The sequence below is a fragment of the Setaria italica genome, chromosome V (genome assembly GCF_000263155.2).
Source record: "Setaria italica strain Yugu1 chromosome V, Setaria_italica_v2.0, whole genome shotgun sequence".
Lineage (NCBI taxonomy): Eukaryota > Viridiplantae > Streptophyta > Magnoliopsida > Poales > Poaceae > Setaria > Setaria italica.
Window position 1 is genome coordinate 37804814 of NC_028454.1, and position 21581 is coordinate 37826394.

The 21581-nt window shown below is 52.4% G+C and overlaps 5 protein-coding genes across 5 annotated transcripts; 1 reads left to right on the forward strand and 4 right to left on the reverse strand.

The window, feature by feature from the left end:
- Window positions 1-1674: 1674 nt before the first annotated feature.
- Window positions 1675-2602, reverse strand: LOC101754754 (probable calcium-binding protein CML41). Its single transcript, XM_004970027.2, has one exon. The coding sequence runs from the start codon at window positions 2525-2527 to the stop codon at window positions 1877-1879; it is 651 nt and encodes a 216-aa protein (XP_004970084.1). The 5' UTR covers window positions 2528-2602; the 3' UTR covers window positions 1675-1876.
- A 4468-nt stretch (window positions 2603-7070) lies between these two features.
- On the forward strand, window positions 7071-7724 carry LOC101776248 (zinc finger A20 and AN1 domain-containing stress-associated protein 3). Its single transcript, XM_004972129.3, has one exon. It carries the CDS (start codon window positions 7141-7143, stop codon window positions 7639-7641), a length of 501 nt encoding a protein of 166 aa, XP_004972186.1. The 5' UTR covers window positions 7071-7140; the 3' UTR covers window positions 7642-7724.
- A 3501-nt stretch (window positions 7725-11225) lies between these two features.
- LOC101777065 (protein DETOXIFICATION 32) lies at window positions 11226-13404 on the reverse strand. Its single transcript, XM_004972130.3, has 8 exons — window positions 13207-13404; window positions 12558-13099; window positions 12380-12466; window positions 12186-12242; window positions 11805-12043; window positions 11593-11711; window positions 11424-11510; window positions 11226-11327 (listed from the first exon to the last, which is right to left on the reverse strand). Exons 2-8 carry the CDS (start codon window positions 13091-13093, stop codon window positions 11226-11228), a joined length of 1227 nt encoding a protein of 408 aa, XP_004972187.1. The 5' UTR covers window positions 13094-13099; window positions 13207-13404.
- A 2410-nt stretch (window positions 13405-15814) lies between these two features.
- LOC101755974 (E3 ubiquitin-protein ligase RNF5) lies at window positions 15815-17395 on the reverse strand. The gene is made up of 2 exons (XM_004970030.4): window positions 17123-17395; window positions 15815-16788 (listed from the first exon to the last, which is right to left on the reverse strand). Exons 1-2 carry the CDS (start codon window positions 17167-17169, stop codon window positions 16089-16091), a joined length of 747 nt encoding a protein of 248 aa, XP_004970087.1. The 5' UTR covers window positions 17170-17395; the 3' UTR covers window positions 15815-16088.
- A 3098-nt stretch (window positions 17396-20493) lies between these two features.
- LOC101755568 lies at window positions 20494-21418 on the reverse strand. Its single transcript, XM_004970029.2, has one exon. The coding sequence runs from the start codon at window positions 21318-21320 to the stop codon at window positions 20700-20702; it is 621 nt and encodes a 206-aa protein (XP_004970086.1). The 5' UTR covers window positions 21321-21418; the 3' UTR covers window positions 20494-20699.
- Between the last annotated feature and the right edge of the window lie 163 nt (window positions 21419-21581).

Below are 21581 nucleotides of genomic sequence, written 5' to 3' on the forward strand. Positions count from 1 at the left end.
ATGATCTTCGGCGAGCCCCACACACAAAACAGTACCTCGGGTAGGTTGCCGAGTCTAAACACCGACACTAAGTGCCTCCTAACAGTAGTAACTAAACAAGGGAACTAGGACTAGCATTGTTCAATAGCATTTGCACCGTTCAAAGTTGAGGTAAATTCTGCCCAGCTAAAATTTTTGGCGAGCTCCGCCACACTTGGCGCATCTGCAGCCTTGCAGCGTTGCACGGCAAATCAAAAGGAAAAATCTCCCAAACGTTTACCCTTACCACTTACCGGTCGCACCTTGCGGCAGGGGTGCATGGCTCTCCCCTCTCCTGACTGCAATTGGTATCCCACCGGTACTGGTCCACCGGGCTGAGCCGGCAAATTCACTACCATGGATGCTGCTTCTCAAGATCCGTGCTGCTGCCACATGAATTGTTTTTTTTTAACTTTAGAGAAAGATGCCAATTTCTAAACAAGAAATACGCAATAAATGTGTGCTTGCAAAGGAAAATCACACTAAACCCTTTTGGCTATCCTTCGCATTAAAAATTGGAGATTCTTTAGATACATTTGCAGACTAGAAGTGGAGAAAATAAGGCGCCACGAAAGGCACCAGCTAAGAGATGTGGCCTAGTCCAGCGAAAACAACCCTTACCTAAATCTAAATTGACACGACAACACCAAAGATCGAGACTAAGAACACTGGATCCTCAGCCGAAAAATCACACAAGTTCAGATCAGTACCACTCGAATCCTTTATTGCGGCCGCCATTGATGAAATGACCGAGTTCCCATCCATGGCTGGTCTAGGAAACCCAGTTCATATCCATAGACGATCTCGAGCGAGCTGGATCTGGCCAGGGAGAAAATAATCCTATGCGGCGATGGTCCAACGGAATTGGGGGAGTGCCTCAGCCAGTCAGCCTCCTGTCTAGCCTGGTTTGGCCTGGGTATATGCCTGGTGGTGAGGCAGGCACGATGTGGGGGCATAGGGGCCTCGACAAGATGGTGGGACCAACTTCATTCTTATCCAACTGGTTGCACGACTTTTGAAGTAACATCAACGGTGAAAAAATTGCATGCCACCACTCGGAAAAGAGATGCACAAGCTAACCTATGTCACCACTTATGTCTCTATGCACAGATGCTATGGGTTTGATTGGATGCTCGCATTTGCTTGGCAGCTCGCGGGCGGGATGTAACATGGCCTTGCCCGAATCAGCTGCTGGGCGGGGCCTGGCTCGTCGGATGCAAAAAGCGGCAACGTTTTATTCACAGCCTGGCTCGCATGGTGCAGTTCCGAGCGCTCGAAAGAGGCTGAGCTGGCAAACCAATCAGCCGCTCCAAAGGGCCAGGCTGCATCCATGCAACCAAACAAGCGCGATTTTTGCATGTAATCAGCCTAGAGCCCGGTTCACTCATGCAGACCAGGCTGACGCCCAGCTATCGGATCACGCCCTATGGGACGCGGCGCTGGCGGATCATCGCTACGGCTAGAGTTTTCCAAACTCTTGTGCGGCCGGTGCATGCGCATGAATCCGGCAATCCGTCGCGCAGGAGGTTCCAATGACCTGCGAGAACGGACGTTCCCGGTTCCGTTCATTATTGGACTCGCTCTGCTCGCGTGGAGCTCATGGCAGAAGCAGACAAGCCTCATGTCCGCTTAGGTGCGCAGGCTACGGTTACACGCTCCAGGTAACACTGCACTGCTGGCAAAGCCGAGACGTTAACAATAGTAATTTGCACGCAGTACACGACAACCTCCAGACCACTCAACACACGACCAGACTCTCGAGTCACACGCAGGCAGCACGTCCCAAAGTGAACGGTTTACACAGGTACACGAATCGATCAAAGGGCAAAGGCGAACCCAACAGAAAAAAAAGATGGTCCTAGTCCTGGCTCATCATGCGGTGGAAGTCGTGGAAGTCGAGCTCGCCGTCGCCGTCGTCGTCGTAGGCGCGGATCATGGCCTCGCACTCGGCCACGGACGGCTCGTCGCCCAGCTGGCTGAGCACACGCTGCAGGCCGCGCGGCGTGATCCGGCCGGACCCCTTGACGGCCTCGAACGCCTCGAAGGCGCGGCGCAGGTCCTCGCGCTCCTCCTCCTCCCCGCCCTTGCTCTCCACGATGCGCACGAAGTCGTCGAACCCCAGCATCAGGTCCCCGCCGCCGCCGTCCTCCAGCCCGCCGAGCGCCAGCCCCTGCCCCAGCGCCAGGCCGCCGTCGCCCATGGACGCGAAGAACTCGCGCAGCTCGCGCCCGGAGATGCGGCCGTCCATGTCGCGGTCGAAGTGGCGGAAGATCTCGCGGAGCTCCGCCGTGCGGTCGCGCCCGCGGGACGTGCCCGAGGACGACGCCGACGCGGACGCGGACGACGACGACAGCGACCGCGCGCCGGCGCCCGTGGGGGAGTCGGGCGGGGACGAGACCGACGTGGCCTTGCACTGGCCGCAGAACAGGCCGGGCAGGCTCAGCTTGAAGCTGCCGCTGCGCTTGGGGGACAGACGCTTCGACGGCTTGGACACCTCGATGCTCGCCATTTTCTGAGCTGGCTATATGAGTGTGTGCGAGCAGCGAGCTGAAGCTGCCGGCGAGCTGGTGAACACTGTGTCCGTGGAAAGAGACAGTGCGGCGGGTGGACGCGTATATATAAGCGAGGAGAGGCGAGGGAGGTCCCGCGCGAAGGGGAGTATTTTACTGTGGGCAGTGCGGGAAGTTTCACGGGGCTTTTTTGTTTTCGTGCTGCCGGAAAACTCACCATTTATCCTGAAATTCCGGTACTAATGTGAGCATAAGTACCGGGTCTAACGGCTAGGCCTCAACGAGAACCTCGTGAACTTCTTTAGTATCGGGTGGAGGCTTCACCCGATACTAAAGGTTGCACATTATTACCGATTGAAGCCTCCACCTGGTATTAATTTGGACTTCACTGGATTGAAGTCCACCGCACACGTCCGCTCCTCACCATCTTATCCACACGCCTCCCTCTCTCTCCTGAACGGCCCTCCTCATCTCTCCCTTCTCCCCTCATGGCGGCCTCGAGGCGCGCCCCTCCCCTCCAGTCACGGCTGGCCCTCCCCTCTCCCCTTCGCACGCCCCTCACTGCGATGCCGATGAGGAGCGGCGGCGGGGCGAGGTGAGGCAACAACACGGCAGTGGGGGAGCGCAGAGGTGGAGTGGCGGGTGACGGCACAAGAGCTGCAGTGGGCGACAGCACGTGGAGCAGTAGCGAGCGATGGCGCATGGAGCAGCGGGATCTGCAGGCCGACGCGGTGGGAAAGCGTGGAGGCGCAGCGGGGGCAGCGGGATCTAAGGGGTGGCGGCGCGCCAGGACGAGGTGCGTAGCCTCCCCTCCCTCTCTCTATGCGAGGGCGGCTGGCAGCACGAGGGGGCCAGCAGAGCGCGTCGCGAGGGCGGCCAGCCAGGCGAGGGGGAGGCGAGGCAGCGGGGACGAGAGCCGGGACCAGGCTTGGCCGACGAGGAGGAAGGGCGGCCGACGGTGACGAGTCATAAGGGCGGCTTTTTCTCTCTTCGGTGCGGGGCTCAGGTGCTGCTCCGGTCGGCGGATTTCTTTTTTTAAAATTTTTAATACCCCTTTAGTACCAGTTATTTTATCCAATACTAAAGGACCCCCTTAGTACCGATATTATAGCAGTACCTGTTGCATAATCGGTACTAAGGGGGGTTAGAACCGCTACTGAAGGTGGATTCTCCAGCAGTGTGTCGCAACTAGGAAGGAGAAGGATCGATCCTGCCAGTGGTCCACTGTGAATTGGCGATGGAGATAGATTATCCTTTGCTGGAGCACACAGATCAGAGATGAACGCATGAGTTGCTACTGGTACACCAGGGACAGTAAGAAAAATACAGACGCTTCCGGTAGTGATTTGAGTATGGTGGAAACGGAGGACGCATGCATTTCTTCAAAAGTCATTTGTAGGTTGTTGTTTGCATCCCTGGACACAGTGTTTCTGTTTTTTGCGTGATTGTGTACACGATTCAAACTTCTCTTCTTCTTAATGAAAAACATGGTTTGCACGTCTTAAAAAAATTGGCACTGCAGTTTAGAAATTTGGAAACCCTTGACCAAATTTGATTTGTATGCGAGATGTCATACAGATTTCAACCAAAGCATTACTGATGCAGGTACATCACGCTGGTTGTTAAACACGGAAGATTCATGAACGGACAACATGTTTGTCCAATCGATGGAAACTCCTTAGAACATGGAGAACATCGACACAATGCATGCAAGCGAGGTGTTCCAGTCTATGCAGTTGTGCGTAGCTATCAGATCCTTCTTGGTAAAACTAGCGAGTAGGGATATCCCTGCCGCCAAAACTAAATGCTACTAGAACTTTGCTCCAGGTCGCTAGGTTCTGTTCTTGTTTGCTCACGGCGTGCGCAAGCATTCCACCATGACTTGCGTAGTTCATTATTTTTACTCTCAGCTTGTACGATGTTAGTAGCTGCCAAACGCTATTAGATGCACGCTAATGTCATCGACCAGTCCCGTTGTCGCCTAGCTCTTTGAGTGCTTCCTTTTTTATTTAATTTGGACTGTCTCAATAACTAGAAGGTCATCATCGTCAGCAGTTTAATTAATTAATTAATTATTACTCGCATATATGTTTCACACCACATGGTTATCTTAATCGCATCTCTCATGTCAATCGCATCACCACGTGGCTCGATCCTGCCCCGTTGCCAACTGCCAGCCTCCGTTCCAAACTGTAGGTTATTTTGATTTTCTATATTATAGATATTATTATACACTTAGATAGTGTATGTCTAGATGCATAATGATATTTATGAATGTAGAAAAGCCAAAACGATCTACAATTTGGAACGGGGAGTAGCAAGTATATAAATGCCCACGGACAGAGAGTCCTCTCATCATTCCTGCAAGTTGCAGGGTCCCAACGGGAGGAAGTAGACAAGCGTTCCCTCACCTGAACCACCACTCCCCGGAACGACATCGAGAGCGCACGGTGGCGCAAGGCGGGATCACGTCAGGGGGTTCGGTGCGGCCGGGACGAAGCTTCATGCCGGCTTCGTCCCAGCCGGGATAAAAAGACGGCACCCTTGCAGTTGCATGCTGATGCGTGTCCACTGTTAATTTACTCGCGAACGCTCCCGTCTTTTGTGGCGCGGTGCTGGCAAGATAAGTTTGCGCGCGCGCAGGATCTGTCACTGGTCACTCTCTCTCTCTCTCTCTGCTGGGATCCTATAGGCGGCGCTTAGCTAAATCGGTGTTGGCCGAGGACGAAATGCGGGTGCTAATCGATCAGGGTCAGCTTCCATTCTCAGGAAACCAGCAAACGGCCGTGGGTCACGTCCGGAGCACGGGAGCAGGGGAGGAAAAGAGAATTAAAGCATGCCACGTCTCGTCCGCCGTCTAGGATTCCAAAGCGATATGGGGTGTTCCGGTGAGGTTTACCCGCGAGGGCTCGAGCAGCGCTCGGCTTTGCTTTAGCCAATACGAGCGAAAAGCCTCTCGCGCTTTGGGACCAGGCTTTGAGTTTGAGAGGTCGCCGCGCGTGTGGCTTTGGAGGAGTTTGGACTTTTGGAAGGCAGGCTGGGCGCGTGTGGCTTTGGAGGAGTTTGGACTTTTGAAAATGCGTGCACGGCGAGCTGGTGGTTGGTCGACGAGGACGAGATCCCAGTGGGTTCGGCCGAGCCAGAGCGAGACGGGGCGCCCTGGCTTTTGTAAGTTTCGGCACGCGCGTCGCCCTTTCCGGCGCGGGTCGTTGCTTCGCTTGTGTTGCTGGTGCCCATTTTGATGCTTGAGACTTGAGCAGAGCTGGGCGTGCTTAAAGGGCTGCTGCTGCTGCTACGTGCTTTGCTGTTGCTGGTCCAGACTCACCAACGTGCAGGATCGCCCTCTGGGTGCAGGTGCAGTCGTGCAGACTGCAGAGCGAATTCGAGGCACGGTCTTTTCGAGCACTGGATGGCAAGGTGTGCTCACATCGGCGCGCTTAATTAACGTAACCCATACAAAGCAAGTACTTGCCCCAGTACAAGATTATTAAGTTGGAAATGGTAAGTACTGCAAGTATACTCTTGATCCCAACCTCATCTTTCTTAAGACCTTTGTGCTTTTCTGCAGTTTCTGGCTGGGTATACGACATCCTCACTCCATCAAGGGAACCAACTCAAGGCGGCGGCGCGTTTAAATCTCGGAGCACGTTGAGGAGAATGATGTCAAGCGAGCACCATCTGAGACACAAGTAGGTCCAGTGGATTGATGGAGCCGAGCAGAGCCAGAGAGGCGCTCCCGCGGGGCGCGGTGGCTTTGGTAAGTTTCCACGCGCGCGTTGCTCGCTCCTTGCCTGACTCGGGCTGGGAGTCTGGGACTGGGAGGGAAAGGAAAGCGTGACCTGTCTTGGTGCCCGTTTTCATGCTCGAGCACGAGCAGTGCCGGGCGTGCTGATGGATGAGAGGAGAGAGCCGGCCCAGGAACGAAATGGTCGGTGGCGAACCAGCAGCGTGCATGTCCGTCTGCTTGCTGCAGTGTGGGGCCTGTATACAAGTATACAACCATGCCTACAGGGCGAATAAACATGGTCAACTCGTCTCGGCGACGTCGTCGTATGCATTATAAACATGATCGAGTTATGGGATGGCACCATAATTAAGGAGCGAGCAATATACTTAACGTAACTCACAAAAAGGCAAGTACTCCCTCCGAGGCTGAGTAATATTTTTTTTATTTTTTGGGGGGTCTAAAGAAAATGATTTTAATTTCTTTTAGAATATAAAATTTCAGATACGCGCACTTGATCCCGGGCTCAATGCGCAAAGGCCTGGGCTCTGTTGCCCTTGTCTAGATGTACGCTTCTTGATCAAGATTGTTAGGCCGAACTCCCCTCGGCGGCTCGCAAGCGAGGAAAGCTCTAGTTTTTCTACTCGGTGCGCACGCACAGACTCGGAGTCGTCTCCTAACCAAGCGCCAATGCGCCATTGTCCCGCAATCGGACTGCCGAGTTCCGATTGTCCCGTACAAGTCGGCCATCATCCGTCAATATATAAACCCCGCCTGCCACGCCCACGCTCCGCACAACTCCACCCAAAGATCTCGCGTCCACCACCTGAATCAGCAGCCGGACCCGTGGTCACGATCGTGTTCCGTCTTCTGTTCCCCGCGCGCAAGATGTCGTCGTTCCAACCGCACGAGAGCGCCGATCCGGCGCTGTGCGCCGCCGGCTGCGGCTTCTTCGGCAGCCCGGCTACCAAGGACATGTGCTCCGTCTGCTACAAGAAGAACCACTGCATCGTCACCGACGCCGCCTCCTCCACTGCCACGGCGTCCGAACCCGTCCCGCGATCCGCCGTTGCCGCAAAGCCAGCCGTGCCGGCGCCCGCCGCTTCCAGCGTATCTTTCGCGCCCGCTAAAGGCGCCGTTGCTGAACCGACGGTTCCGTCCTCCTCCGCGCCCGAGCCCGCGACGAAGGCGCAGCCGAGCCGGTGCGCGGCCTGCTACAAGAAGGTGGGGCTGACAGGGTTCGTGTGCCGATGCGAGAAGACGTTCTGCGGGAAGCACAGGTACGCGGAGGAGCACTGCTGCGCCTTCGACTTCAAGGGCTGCGGCCGCGACGCCATCGCCCGTAGCAACCCCGTGATTAAGGGAGACAAGCTGGCCTGCAGGATCTGAATATCTCTGATCGCCACGCTTGAGTCTTGACTCCCGTTATGCCATGCTTGCGGTTCTCTGTGGCCGGCCGCCCGTTCAGATGCCATCCCACGTTCTTAGTTTGGCTAGCATGCCACTGTTTGCAACTAGTTCATGTTTGAGAACTTGATAAGCATTCATATGAATTTGTGTTTCTCCTTTCTGTCAGATCATAGATGTCATGTGTTAGCGTTGTAGGATAAGGTGGCATGACCGGTTCCTTCGGTCAGTTAGATCTTAGCCTAGTCTTTTGGCTGCCACGACGCCCGTTACTGACGTACATGCATGGTGTGCTTGTACGTGTATAAAACACACATGAGATTATCAATACAATATGTCGATTGCCTCTCTCCCACTTTCATGGTATCAGCTTAACCTCCGATCCTATTCTTCCGCTGATCTCTCCACAACAATGGCTCACAATCCTTCTTCCTCCTCCAGCGCCTCCACCATGGGTGCCCACGATCTCAACCCCTTCCATGTTGCTGCACCAATGCCGATCGCCGCCTCCACAGTTCAACTTGTGAACATCCGTTCCCATGTGCCTGAGACACGGGAGCTGATCAACTCCAACTACTCCACCTGAAGCTCCTTCTTCAAAATAACCTTCCGCAAGTTCGGCATCATCGACCACGTCAATGGCACGGTCGACGCCCAACTCCGTCTCCACGATGTCGAGTGGATGCAGATCGACCACTGCATCGTCTCCTGGATTTACCTCACCATCTCCAAGGGCATCCGCGACATGGTGTTCCAGCGCCGCACGATGGCGTACTCCCTCTGGATGGCGGTGCGCCACCTCTTCCTCAACAACACCATGTAGCGCGCCATCTAGGCGTTGCAGGACTTCCACAGCATGTATCAAGGTGAGCTCAGCGTCGCCGATTACTGCTGCCAGCTCAAGAAGTTGGCCGACATGCCGCGCGATGTCGGCCATCCCATCAGCGATCAAGCTCTCGCCGTCAACACCTTGCGCGGCCTCAACTTGTGCAGCAACATGGAAGGGGTTGAGATCGTGGGCACCCACGGTGGAGGCGTTGGAGGAGGAAGGACTGTGAGCCATTGTTGCGGAGAGAGCATTGGAAGAATAGGATCGGACGTTAAGCTGATACCATGAAAGGGGGAGAGAGGCAATCGATAGATTGTATTGATCATCTCAGGTGTGTTTTATAGATGTACAAGCACACCATGCACGTCCGTCGGTAATGGGCATCGTGGCAGCTGAAAAACTAGGCCAAGATCTAACTAACCAAAGGAACCGGTCATGCCACCTTATCCTACAACGCTACGTGTGCCAGGGCAGGAATCTTCATGCCCAATCCTCGGTACGCTCAGGTTGCCACGATGGTGGACAATCACGCCGTGCCCTCCAGTGTTCATGTGGCCCTGCGTGATCCAGCATAGCGCGACGCGATGCAAGAAGAAGTTGTTGCTCTTCATAGGAACAACACGTGGACCCTCGTTCCACGACCAAGCAATGCGCACATCATCATCAATAAATGGATATTCAAGAACAAGCTCCTTCCCGACGGTACATTGGAATGACGAAAGGCTTGGTGGGTGGTCGTGGTTTCAACGAACGCCCCGGCGTCGACTTCGATCAGACGTTCTCTCCCGTCGTCAAGCCTGCGACCATTCGGACCGTACTCACCCTCACCATCTCTCACCGGTGGCCGATACATCAAATGGATGTCAAGAACGCGTTCTTGCACGGCGAACTGCAGGAATGTGTATATTGTCAACAGCCCACCGGGATCATCGACGACCGCCGGCCCGACTACGTCTGTCTTCTCACGAAGTCCTTGTACGGCCTCCGTCAAGCACCGCGTGCATGGTACCAACAATTTGCCGAGCATCTTCACAGTCTCGGCTTTGTCTCCACGGGCTCCGACAGCTCGCTCTTCGTGTTTCACCATGGCAACGACACGGCATGGCTACTGCTTTACGTAGATGACATTCTCCTCACGGTGTCCTCAACAACACTTCTGCAGTCCATCATTCGTCAACTTCACAACGCGTTCGCCATGAAGGACCTCGGTCCCGTACACTATTTCCTCGGCATCCAAGTCCAACGCACTGCCAATGGCTTCTTCCTCCATCAACAGTGGTACGCGGACGACATTCTTGAACGAGCAAGAATGACGAACTGCAAGCTCACCTCAACACCGGTCGACACCAAGCCCAAGCTATCTACCAGCAGCAGCAAACTGTTCAAAGACGCCACGTTCTACCAGAGCATTGCCGGAGCCCTGCAATACCTGACATTGACCTGACCGGAGCTGGACTACGCCGTGACGCGCCAAGGGACATCCACTGGAACTTGATAAAGCGCATACTACAGTACGTCCGCGGTACTACTCGGCATGGTATGCATCTATGGGGCTCCTTGTCCATGGCGCTGACGGCGTACACCGACGTGAATTGGGCCAGCTGCCCGGACACTCGGTGTTCGGCATCGGGTTTCTGCGTCTTCGTCGAAGACTCACTGATCTCGTGGTCATCCAAGAGGCAAGCCGTCGTCTCACGCTCCAGTGCTGAAGCCGAGTATCGAGGTGTGGCCAATGCGGCTGTAGAGTGTTATGCGTGATCTGCACTTACCCATCGATAAGGCAAGCATCATCTTCTGCGACAATATCTCTGCCGTATCCCTCACAGAGAATCCGGTGCACCATCGCCGGACTAAGCATGTGGAACTCGATATCCACTTCGTTCGCGAGAAGACAACGCTTGGACAACTGTGTGTTTTTCATTTACCTACCAAGCACCAGTTTGCAGATATGTTTTTCATTTACCTACCAAGCACCAGTTTGCAGATATAATGACGAAGGGTCCTCCAACGACGCTATTTGAAGATTTCCGAGACAATCTGTGCATCAAATCAGCTGATGCACTGGCTGAGGGGGGTGTTAGTGTTGCAGGATAAGGTAGCATGATCGGTTCCTTCGGTCAGTTAGATCTTAGTCTAATCTTTCAGCTGCCACGATGCCCGTTACTGACGGACGTGCATGGTGTGCTTGTACGTGTATAAAACACACTTGAGATGATCAATGCCTCTCTCCCTCTTTCAATGTGCTTTCTCGATCTGGTTTGTTTTTTCTGTTTGTAAGAGAATACCAAGTAGTGCAATAGTCTACACCTCGCACACTACATGATTCCGATAAGGCCCCGTTTGGTATGAAGGAATTGGAATCTATTTAATGGAGTAGGCTAATTTATGTTGGAATGTGGCATTCCACAACTTTCCAAAGTTTATATATAAGCCTATCTTAAATTCATGGGGTGGAAGATGGAAATTGATTCTATAGATTATGGTTATTAGAATGGAATTCAATTCTTATAGCACGCTCTTAGACTCGCTTCTCTATAGTAGAAGTGCAGCATATAAGTATCTCTCCCATATCACCAACTATAATATACAACTATATTCCACATACAATTATATTAGCTTAATTAATTTGTGTCTAAATTATGATTATTATGATGGAATTCAATTCCAATGATCCAAACGGGGCCTAATTGAAAATGATTGTAACAAATGATGTTTTTATTATGTCCTTAGCTTTCTGTCAAACAGGTGCGTCAATGTTTTCACTTGGCCTTGTTTCTCGAGTCTCTGGCAGCTCAACGTTTCCTCCCCACACCCGTATTCTCTCTTCTGCTAGCATAGCCTGCACCGAACGTTTCAGAGGATCAAGAGAGAGAGAGAAAAAAGAGAGGATCAAGAGCAAAAAAAAAAATTTAAAAAGAGAATGGAAGTACTGTACCTCTTTCTGCCATTTGGTTCTGGCGAGGATCACAAACAGAATCACAGTCTGTAACACCGTTCCAATCAACACGCCCACCCAAATCCCCTGCAACAACATAAAGAATCAGTGAATTGCCTTCGAGGAAGATCACCTAAAAGCAGCACTAGATCTTACAGCCCTGTCTTACTGTTGCATTGAGCTTCAGCTTGAAGCCAAGCACGGCTGCGAGGGGCAGGCCGACGAGGTAGTAGCAGCCGATGTTGACGAACGCGACCAAGGACTGCCACCCGGCACCGATCGCCACCCCTGCAACCATCAACAACAGAGCATGATAAGACAACTGCGCGCATCCGTGTTCTCTCTGAAAAATGTCAATGCCCGATGCAGATTCTAGTATACCTGACAACACCGGCTGGATGCTGTTGAGGAATATGGTGGCGGCCAGGAGGTACCCCAGCTTGGCGGTCTCCTTGACGACCGCGCCGTCGCCTGTGAAAAGCCGAGGCATCTGCTTCCTCGCCGCCAGAGCGACCGCCGTGAGGATCAGCCCGATGGCGGCCGATGTGGTTGTGGCGACCACCACTGAGAACTTGGCTGCCTTCGGATGGTTGGCGCCAAGCTCGTTGGAGACGCGAACGCTGACGAGGAGCGAGAGACAGAAAGCGAGAGCTATGTATGTCAGTGGTCAGTACTGTCGACAGGTGAGAGCTCAATGATCTCTTCAGAAATATAATACAAGAAAGGTGCCTGCTGAGAAACACAAGCAATATTGGGCATTACCTTACTGCAGCGTTGAACCCAAGCGCAACCATCAGTGTCCAAAGCTGATAGTTCATGCTGTTAAAACAACAAAAAAAATTATAAATATTGAAATCATCACGATTAACAGGCATACAGGGCTACCAACGTTTTCTGAGAGAAATGCACACGCAGGTGCCACTAGAAGAGGTCAGACAAATTAAAATGGCACTGACCATATGGAAATCGCTCCAACTTGAATCTCTGGGTTCTTCAGGCACCCCACCAGAATGAGAACTGCCGTATAATACCACATCTCTAGGCTGTACCAACCAGACACGTGTTAATAGCTTCCGATGCCGTGATTAGTGAACTCAAGGAGGAAGAAAAATTAAGAAAGCTTAGGATACAAACCACAGCATGACAGCCGACGCGATGGAGAGCTTGACGAAGCCGCCGAGGCTGGCGAACGCCTTGCGCGAGAACCCCGTCCACGCCTCCGGGAACGACCCGCCGACGAGGTACACGAACTGCGCCGCGTTGAGCAGCCACCAGGAGACGTCCCCGACGACGGCGGCGCCGACCATCCCGCGGCCGAGCCTGGCCACGACGAGCCAGTTGAGCAGCGCGTGCGCGGCCAGGACGGCGCCCGAGATGGCCGTCATGACCCACACCCTGCTCTGCGCCTGGTAGAACTTCTGGATGGGGAAGTTGACGGCGTAGGCGAAGAGCTGCGGCACGCACCAGCGCGCGTAGCGCCCGGACGCCGCCGAGATGTCGGCGGACTGCCAGAGCAGGCGGAGGATCGGGGACGCGAAGAGGTAGAGCGGGAGCAAGGCCAGCGACGTGGCGAGGCAGATGATCCAGGAGCGCTGCATGTAGACGCCCAGCATCTGGAGCTGCCCGGCGCCCACGGCCTGGCCGCACAGCGTCTCCAGCGCGCTCCCCATGCCGAGCTGCGACGCAATCCACGGAAAAGCGAGAACGACACGCTTTAGCTTACAGGGCTGATCTGATCACCACATGCATACGAGAGTGACGCGCCATGGACGGCGATCGTTACCAGGAGGCCGAAGGCGAGGCCCTCGATGACGCCGTTGACGATGGAGACGGCGGCGAGCTCGACCTTGCCGATGTGGCCAACGAAGGCCGCGGTGACGAAGGCGATCAGGAACTGGAAGACCGAGGCCAGGATGACGGGCCCCGCGACGCGCCACAGGTTCTTGCACTCGCCCGACCAGTTCTTGCTCCTGGACACAGCCGCCCGCGCCATCTCTGCTCCAAGTCTCCAACTCTTCCGGCACACCGAGCACGTCGAACTACACACTCCTTGATGTGTACGTACACGCACCGGGACACTAGACAGTAGAGACAGGGCCCCCTTTTGTACGTAGAGGTCAAGGTTGGGGTCCAAGTTCGCAGCTGGGTTGACCGCGCGTCCCGCATGGATGCGGACACCGAGCGGAGCTAGCAGAGCTACTAGGGCTGCTTGCTCCGTTGCGAGCGACGTGGACCGAGGGGTTGGTGCCCGCAGCCATTGTGGATAGAGCTCGCGCGGCTCCGAAACTGGAGCCAACTCTTATCCGACGACGCCCAGGTGCGGAGCTGCTTCGGCAGGTCGGCAGCCCGCCTTTGAGGTCTGAACTCTGAACAAGAACAAAGGGGGTGCGGCGGCTGTGGCAGTACGACGACCCGGATGCGATTCAGGTGTACGGTCTGTGAGCGTGACGGTGTGAGTCAAAATGCGTCGGCGGAAGCGGAGTGTCTTGCCAGGATTCTCCTCTGCTTCAAGAGGTTGTTCCGTGGTTCCAGTTTGGTCGCAGACTTTTGAAGTTCCATGCCAACAATACGTCCCCTTGAGCGTTTCATCAGCGTGCTCCTAGGCTCCCAGCATCCGTAGTGCAATGAGTAAAGCTCAATCAGCTGAAACCAAATTCTTCACCATCTTGCCAGATTGGGATACCTTTTTACATCCAAACATCATTCTAATCAGTGTCTGAAGTCTGAACCCACATCTAGTAAGTTAGCTATTCAGCTGAAAAATCAAACCTCGAACATGAAAGTGTCTAGCTCGCATCCAGTCAAGTGTTTCCTTCCATTACTTCCACAGTGAATTATATACACACCTCCAGTCAAGTTCATATGGACTGTGGAACTCCATGCCTCAATGTTTATGGATATGCTTTCTAATGATCCTGGTCCAGTGTGAGCATCATGCAGAGAGAATCACCATATCTCAAAGCATTGAGGAGCATAAAGAAGTTGTTTCGCAGAGTTCCAATGGCCTCAACAAACTAGAGAAGGAATAAGTCATGTACAACATCACATAACAGTTAACAGATTCTACTATCCTTGGTTCATCTTTGAACTGCATCTAGTGCTAGTTAGTCTGAAACACAAAATATAGAACATTGTGGTTATTCATCTATTATCATTAAACTTTAGAATTATGTAACATCTGGCAAGCCCACAGCATAGATCAACAATCAAGCCCATCATACACGCTGCTAGAAATTTTTACGCCGCTCATTGCATCAATATTCACCGGGGAATATTTTAAGTTGTACAAGCTGCTGGGAAATGTTTAGTCAACAAGCTGGATAAATCAGAACTCGGAATAAAGAAAGAAATGATTGGTCACCCTGTCATGATTGACTTTTAGCATTCACAATATAAGAATCTATGCCCATCATACACAACACCACAGCTTGAAACATTTTAGATCATTCCTAGAGGTAATGTTCAAATAATAGAAATGCTTAGGGGTGTTTGGATACGAGGTGCTAAACTTTAGGAGGGTCACATCGGATGTTCGGACGCTAATTAGGAGGACTAAACATGAGCTAATTATAAAACTAACTGCAGAACCCCTATACTAATTCGCGAGACGAATCTATTAAGTCTAATCAATCCATCATTAGCAGATGGTTACGAGACGAATCTATTAAACCTAATTAATCCATCATTAGCTTAATAGATTCGTCTCGCGAATTAGACTCCATCTGTGCAATTAGTTTTGTAATTAGACTATATTTAATACTCATAATTAGTGTCCAAACATCCGATGTGACAGGTACTGAAGTTTAGGAGGGTGTATCGAAACACCGCCTTAATCATCCTATTAATGTTTATTTTAGCATCAGTAACAGTATAACACATCCATAACACAGATTGATACAAGCTTAAGCGTATTATGTACTTCTAAGATCTCCAAAACCTGAATGCAAAGTAAGGCAAATGTTAGGGCCTGTTAGTTGCCCTAGATTCATCACTACTTTACTCTGAATCAGGCAGGAGGGCAGGATGTTCATGTTTTGACATTGAAGGATTCCCCAAAAGTGCAAATTTAAGCTCCTATACAAAGTAAAAATAATAGGATGCAAAGTATGGATAAATTAGAAAGCCTACTGGCTATGCCCAGCAGTAAAGGTTTAAGTTGATTCCATTTTTAATTCAGAAAACAGGTTGAGCTGCAAATTGGAACACAAAAGTAATGATGCATTTCTCCTTCTCCATGGATAAGCAATAAGGACTCATACATATATGACCAAAATAATGTAGGAGAAATCATATACCACAATGGTTAGACAGCATAGTTTTCCAATGCATTATGCTAACAGTAAATAGTCAGTGAAAACAGAATAACCATGCAAGAAAATAAGTACAGAAGATAGCATAAATAATTTTGCAAACTCATTGAACAAATATGAACATGGTCAAAGTTCAAGGCAAGAACACAACAAATGCACCTATAAAACTTCGATGGCAACTTTACACAACCAAACACCAACTGCCAATGATTATCACAGATACTATTACCAGCCGATGCATCATTCTACTTCTCTCCACACTGACATCAAACCATGGGAGCTATCTAGGATGCAACCATGCTAGGACTAACATTCACAGCGACAAGGATCAGAAATATCTCCAGCCGTGCATGATCTAAAATGCAATCAGGCTGGCAATTACAAGCACGCCAACTACCAGAAGCAGCACCTTCAAGTACACATCAACCTGCTGGCCTTGTGGCGCCTGGCGCGGGAAGCCATACCCATGCCACCCATGGAAAGAATGGCCATAGCCATAAGGAAAACCTGCAGCAGGCCCATAGGCAGTGGCCTGCGGGAAACCATGCACTTGGAAGCTCAGCAAAGGAAACAGCCCTCCAATGGCGGCTGAGAAAGTGTAATTTCCCCACCGGCCGCCAGCCACAGGGGCGCCACCAGCATGAGCACCCATGAACCAGGGGTTCTGGTGCGGGTAATGGTTGTTGTGGTCAGGCTGCGGCGCGGTGGACGGCCGCTGCCCGGTCGGCCTGCTGGGGATCTGGACGCCGGCCACAGACCTCGCCCGTGGAGCGGCGGAGGTGCCACCGCGGCCGTAGAGGGGGACGAGCTTCCCCTCCTCGACAACGGCCTTGCAGACGGGGCACTCCTGTGAGTGCGCGTGGACGTGGAGCCACTCGTAGAGGCAGGGCCAGCAGAAGAGGTGGCCGCAGAGGGTGACCACGGGGTCCTGCGCCAGGTCCAGGCAGATGTTGCACTCGAAGCTGCCCGAGTCCTTGCTGCCGCCACCGCCGCCGCCGCTGTTGGTCCTCGCCACTGGCTCGCTGGCGCGGCTCGCCATGCCGCTGGACTCCGATCTGCAGGATGGGGAGATCACTGACTCAAGCCACGATCCGACGACAGGAGCCAAAAAAAAAATAGGACAAGAGTCGCCGCTGCCGCAAACTAAATCCCCGCAATTTAGTAATCCTAATACTGGAGGGAACCGATTCCGATCCGGCATTTATGATTCTACAGCCCGTGCCTTCCAACCAAAAAAAAAATTATCCCCAAAAAAGAACGCTTGATAAATCCGATAAAGATTGTCTAATCTAGGATATTCCCAGATGCCGCCCCACGCGTAGATCGAAGGAAACGGATCCGAATCGGCAATGGAACAACCACCGAACGAGAACCGCTAGAGAAACGTACCCAAACCCGTGCGAAGAGAGTGGCGACCACGCGTTACCGCCGGACATCACCGGAGGCCGACGAGGAGCCCGCCCACGGGAGCGAGGAGCCGGCGGCGAAGTTGGGGGGGGAGGGGGGGGTGGGGGAAGAAGGGTTGCCGCCTTGCCGGGGATGGATGGATGGCCCGAGCCGCCAACTCGGTGCGGGGCGCCTCTCGAGACCGAGTGGAGCGGTGCGCGCGTGCGAGTGAACTGCTGGGAACGCCGTGCCCTCGCATTGCACGGACGGATGAGCGTGAGCCCTGAGGGGCCCCCGTAGTTTTATGGTGGCGTGCTATCTTCGCCAGCGCGTCGTGGGATTAATTCGTCGTGAGTCGTGACAGCGCCGCTAGGCATGTTCTAGGCTTGTGCACGGGCGGCCCATCGAAACGACGCGCTCTGAGTCGTTTTCTCTTTCGATTAGCACGGACATATGCTGACATGCTTCGCTTGAGAGAAAACGAAAGGTGTATGAAATTTCAGCGACACTACTGTGACGAATTAAAAATGGCTGGAAAAAATCATGCAGGAGCCTTTAGTCCTCCCTGGTAAGTTGGTCATCAGGCATTCAGGCATTTGTATTGTGCCTGTCTCAATGAATGGAAGGAAAAAAATTACTTAACTGGACGAGGCGAGCTAATGCCATAAAATCTATAGAATATTTTCCTCGGTATGCACTCATACGAGATGCAGGATTCACTCCATGGCTCTCGTATAAAACATTTCAACTGAACTCTATTCAAGCGCAAGCCTAACTAATCTAAGTACGGAAACAAGTTAATCATAATGGAATTAAAAAACACTTATGTATAGCAAAGAATATAGCTCGAAAAGAGGAATGGCTTAGTTATTGAGCTTGAAGAAACCAAATACGCCACATTACCACAAGATTCCATCATTTCTTCCATAGATAAAGTATGTCTTAGGCCCATATCACTTCCTTTATCATGGTCGTGGAAAACAGATCGACTTGTCTATAAGTACAATCCTTCGTATCCATAAAAAAAAATACTTTGCCTATAATATTTGAGATGGATATCACATAATAACAAGAAAAAAAATTATAAAAGCTATAGTTATGAGTATAGAAATTATCCTATTGTTGTGAGTACCTCTAAGAGGCTTTAGATTAGTAACACATTATTCTAACGTCTCGTTATCAATGATCGCGTCGCTTACCATTATGAGTGGACATTATGCAACATGAATCTCTATATTACGATGATGTTTTTTAAGAGGAACGGAAATGTAATTGTGTAAAGAAAAAATTGCAACCCCTTACGTATGGACTAGTTTTTGAGGGCGTACGGAAGATTTTAATTATTGTACTAATTTTCGACTAATAATGCGATCGAACATTTTCGCCGCACGTTGAGGGGCTGTTTAGATACTAGGGCTAAAATTTAGCACATGTCACATCGAACGTTCGGATGCTAATTAGAAGGACTAAATATGAGGTAATTATAAAACTAATTGTAGAAGTCCTAGGCTAATTCGCGAGATGAATCTATTAAGCCTAATTAATCCATCATTAGCAATGGTTACTGTAGCACCACTGTCAAATCATGGACTAATTAGGTTTAATAGATTCGTCTCGCGAATTAGCACAAGGTTCTGCAATTATTTTTATAATTAGCTCATGTTTAGTCCTCCTAATCACCCCCTTAATAGATTCGTATCGCGAATTAGACTCCATCTATGCAATTATTTTTGTAATTATAATATATTTAATATTTCTAATCAGTATCAAATATCCGATGTGATATGTGCTCAAGTTTAGCCGGTGTTCAAACACCCCCTCGTTCACGACAGAAAAAATGGCATTCTAGACGGAGGGTTCCATTGTGCCACACTTGACGCGTGGCGTGAGGCCAGGAGCCCAGGACCGATGACAAATGGAAGCCTCGATGACGAGTCAAGAACGACTTGCACACGCAACACGGCGTGGCGCCAATTGCTTCGGCCGGCCGGGAGGGCATCAGAATTCAGAAAGCGGGCACCTGACTGACTGACAGTGACAGGTACCCCAGTGTAGAAAAAACTCGCACCAAGTGACTGCACTTCCACATCAAATCATTGGTAAGCGCAGAAAGCCGTCGCTAACACTGACGAGCACTCGCGAACAAGGCAGCGGCATTTTCTACACCTTTTTCTAAGAAGTATTTTAGCAATTCAGCCGAGGAAACGATAAATTTTTGCGAGGCCGCGCTCAGCAGCGAGAAATGTCGTGCACGCGCGGAGAAAAAAACGCACAAGCCGAGGAGCAGAAAGGAATCGGTTTACAGCGTGCTGGCCATCCTCTGGAAGCAAAAGGAACGTCGCTCCATTCGTGTATTGCAGCGTCAGATCGATCGTGTCGGCGTGGAGATACTTGTATGCAAAAGCTTAACGCCCAAGTAAAAGAAAAGAGGTAATCTGGGTGCCAACGCTGTAGGATGCAGCATTTCTTTCTAAAACTGACAGTCTAACTCACACCCGAGTGTTACTTTAACTTTCCGATAGCCATTGACGTTGCTGCTTCCTCCAATGAGCTTTGCTGCCCCCGCTGGTGCCTCATTATTGTGCCCCACCATAATGTGATGGGTTACGGTCTCACCATAGCTTGATACGAGTGGACTGGTACGGAACTCCGATGAGAACCTAGCATGCCTATGGTAGTCTTCTCCTTATCCCTCTCGCCTCCGTCCCTGGCCGGCTAGCCGTCAGCTCAGTAGCTCACCGCTTCAGCGAACCCCTTTCCACCGTCGTCCACCATCCCACCCAACATCATCACCACACCTTTCCTCCCTGCCTCCATGTCCATGCTATCGCTGACATGTCTCCAGGCACGGCCATTCCTTGAAGCTTGCCAGACTCCAGCAACCTCAACCGTAACTCTGAACCAATCGCCAGTCGAAGAACACCGAGAGCATCGACAGATACTTCGCTATGCGGGTTTGATTTCGACGTCAGCTTCACAACAGCAGCGATCACTCTAGAACATTAGGATTTTGGGCCTGATAATGGACGGATGAGACCCCCTGGAGTCACGCTTGGGATTAAGGTGAAAATCAGTTCATTTTCTACGCAAATCCAAGTATTGGAAACAAGCCTGAAAGGGACACGCGCCGTGTGTCCCTTTCAGGCTTGTTTCCAATACTTGGATTTGCGTAGAAAATGAACTGATTTTCACCTTAATCCCAAGCGTGACTCCAGGGGGTCTCATCCGTCCATTATCAGGCCCAAAATCCTAATGTTCTAGAGTGATCGCTGCTGTTGTGAAGCTGACGTCGAAATCAAACCCGAATAGCGAAGTTTTTATCGATGCAAGTTGAAGTTTCAGTAATCACTGCATGTACCATTTCAAAACAGTACTTGTGGAAACTTTCTGGCGATCACGTCTCACTCGCGCATAGATTTCTTTTATCTTAGAGTAATTTACACAGCAGGACGAGAACGGGAGAAAAAAAGTGGTGCAATCTAGATGTGTATGTGCCTCGAACGAAGCAAGTCCTGCGATCTTGCGCCGGCAGGCAGGAGTGCAGGACGAGTACGCGTCGCATCCGCATGCATCATGTCCGTCAGCGTGCGAAGGCGTCGTCGCCGCTCCCCGCCTTGACGGCGCCGAACCCGGCGCGGCGCTGCGGCTTCAGTGAGGGGACAACGGCGCAGGCGCCGTCGGGGCCGAACTCGCACGGCTCGTCCTCTGCGATGGTCCCCATGGCCGCCGCGCCGCCCTTCTTCAGCGCCGGGCCCCGGACAGCCGGCGCCGCCGCGCTGACCAGGACCGCGCCGGCGCCGCCCTTCTTGCCGGCGGCCCCGTAGTAGCCGACGGCCTTCTCCGGCTCGGGCGCGACGCGCCCCTGCCTCGCCGCGGCGCCGGCCTTCGTCTTGCCCGCCCCGTCGTAGCCGGCGCCCTCCTCCGCGGGCTCGGCCGCGACGCGGCGCTGGTGGCGCCTGGCCGCGGCCGCGGCGCGGACGAGGTCGTCGGCGCTCTCCGAGCTGACCCGCAGGCGCAGGGACGCGGCACCCGTCCCGCCGAACCCGCGGCCCACGACGCCCGCGGACGACCCCGACGGCACGCGGCGCGCGCACCCGGACATGCCGCGCACGTAGAGGTCGCAGGCCGAGTCGCAAGCCCGCGACAGCGCCCGCATCGGCGCGCCCAGGCACCCGCCGCCGCATCCGCTCTTCTTCTTCATCCCCGCGCGCGCGCTGCTTGACTTGGCTTCCGATCCCGAGAGGGAATGGAGAGACGAGCACGAACACTACAAGCTAAAGCTGGCGTGCCTATCAGACAAGGCGATGAGGCTGCCTGCATCTGCATTTATAGGGACGATGTCAGCGTGTGTGGGGCAGCCAGTGATGAGCACAATGATGGCTACCCTGGGCCTGGGGTGTTTCCACCGGGCTGCCTCTAACCATTGCACACACTCGTCTGAACGCGGCAAATTCCTCCCATT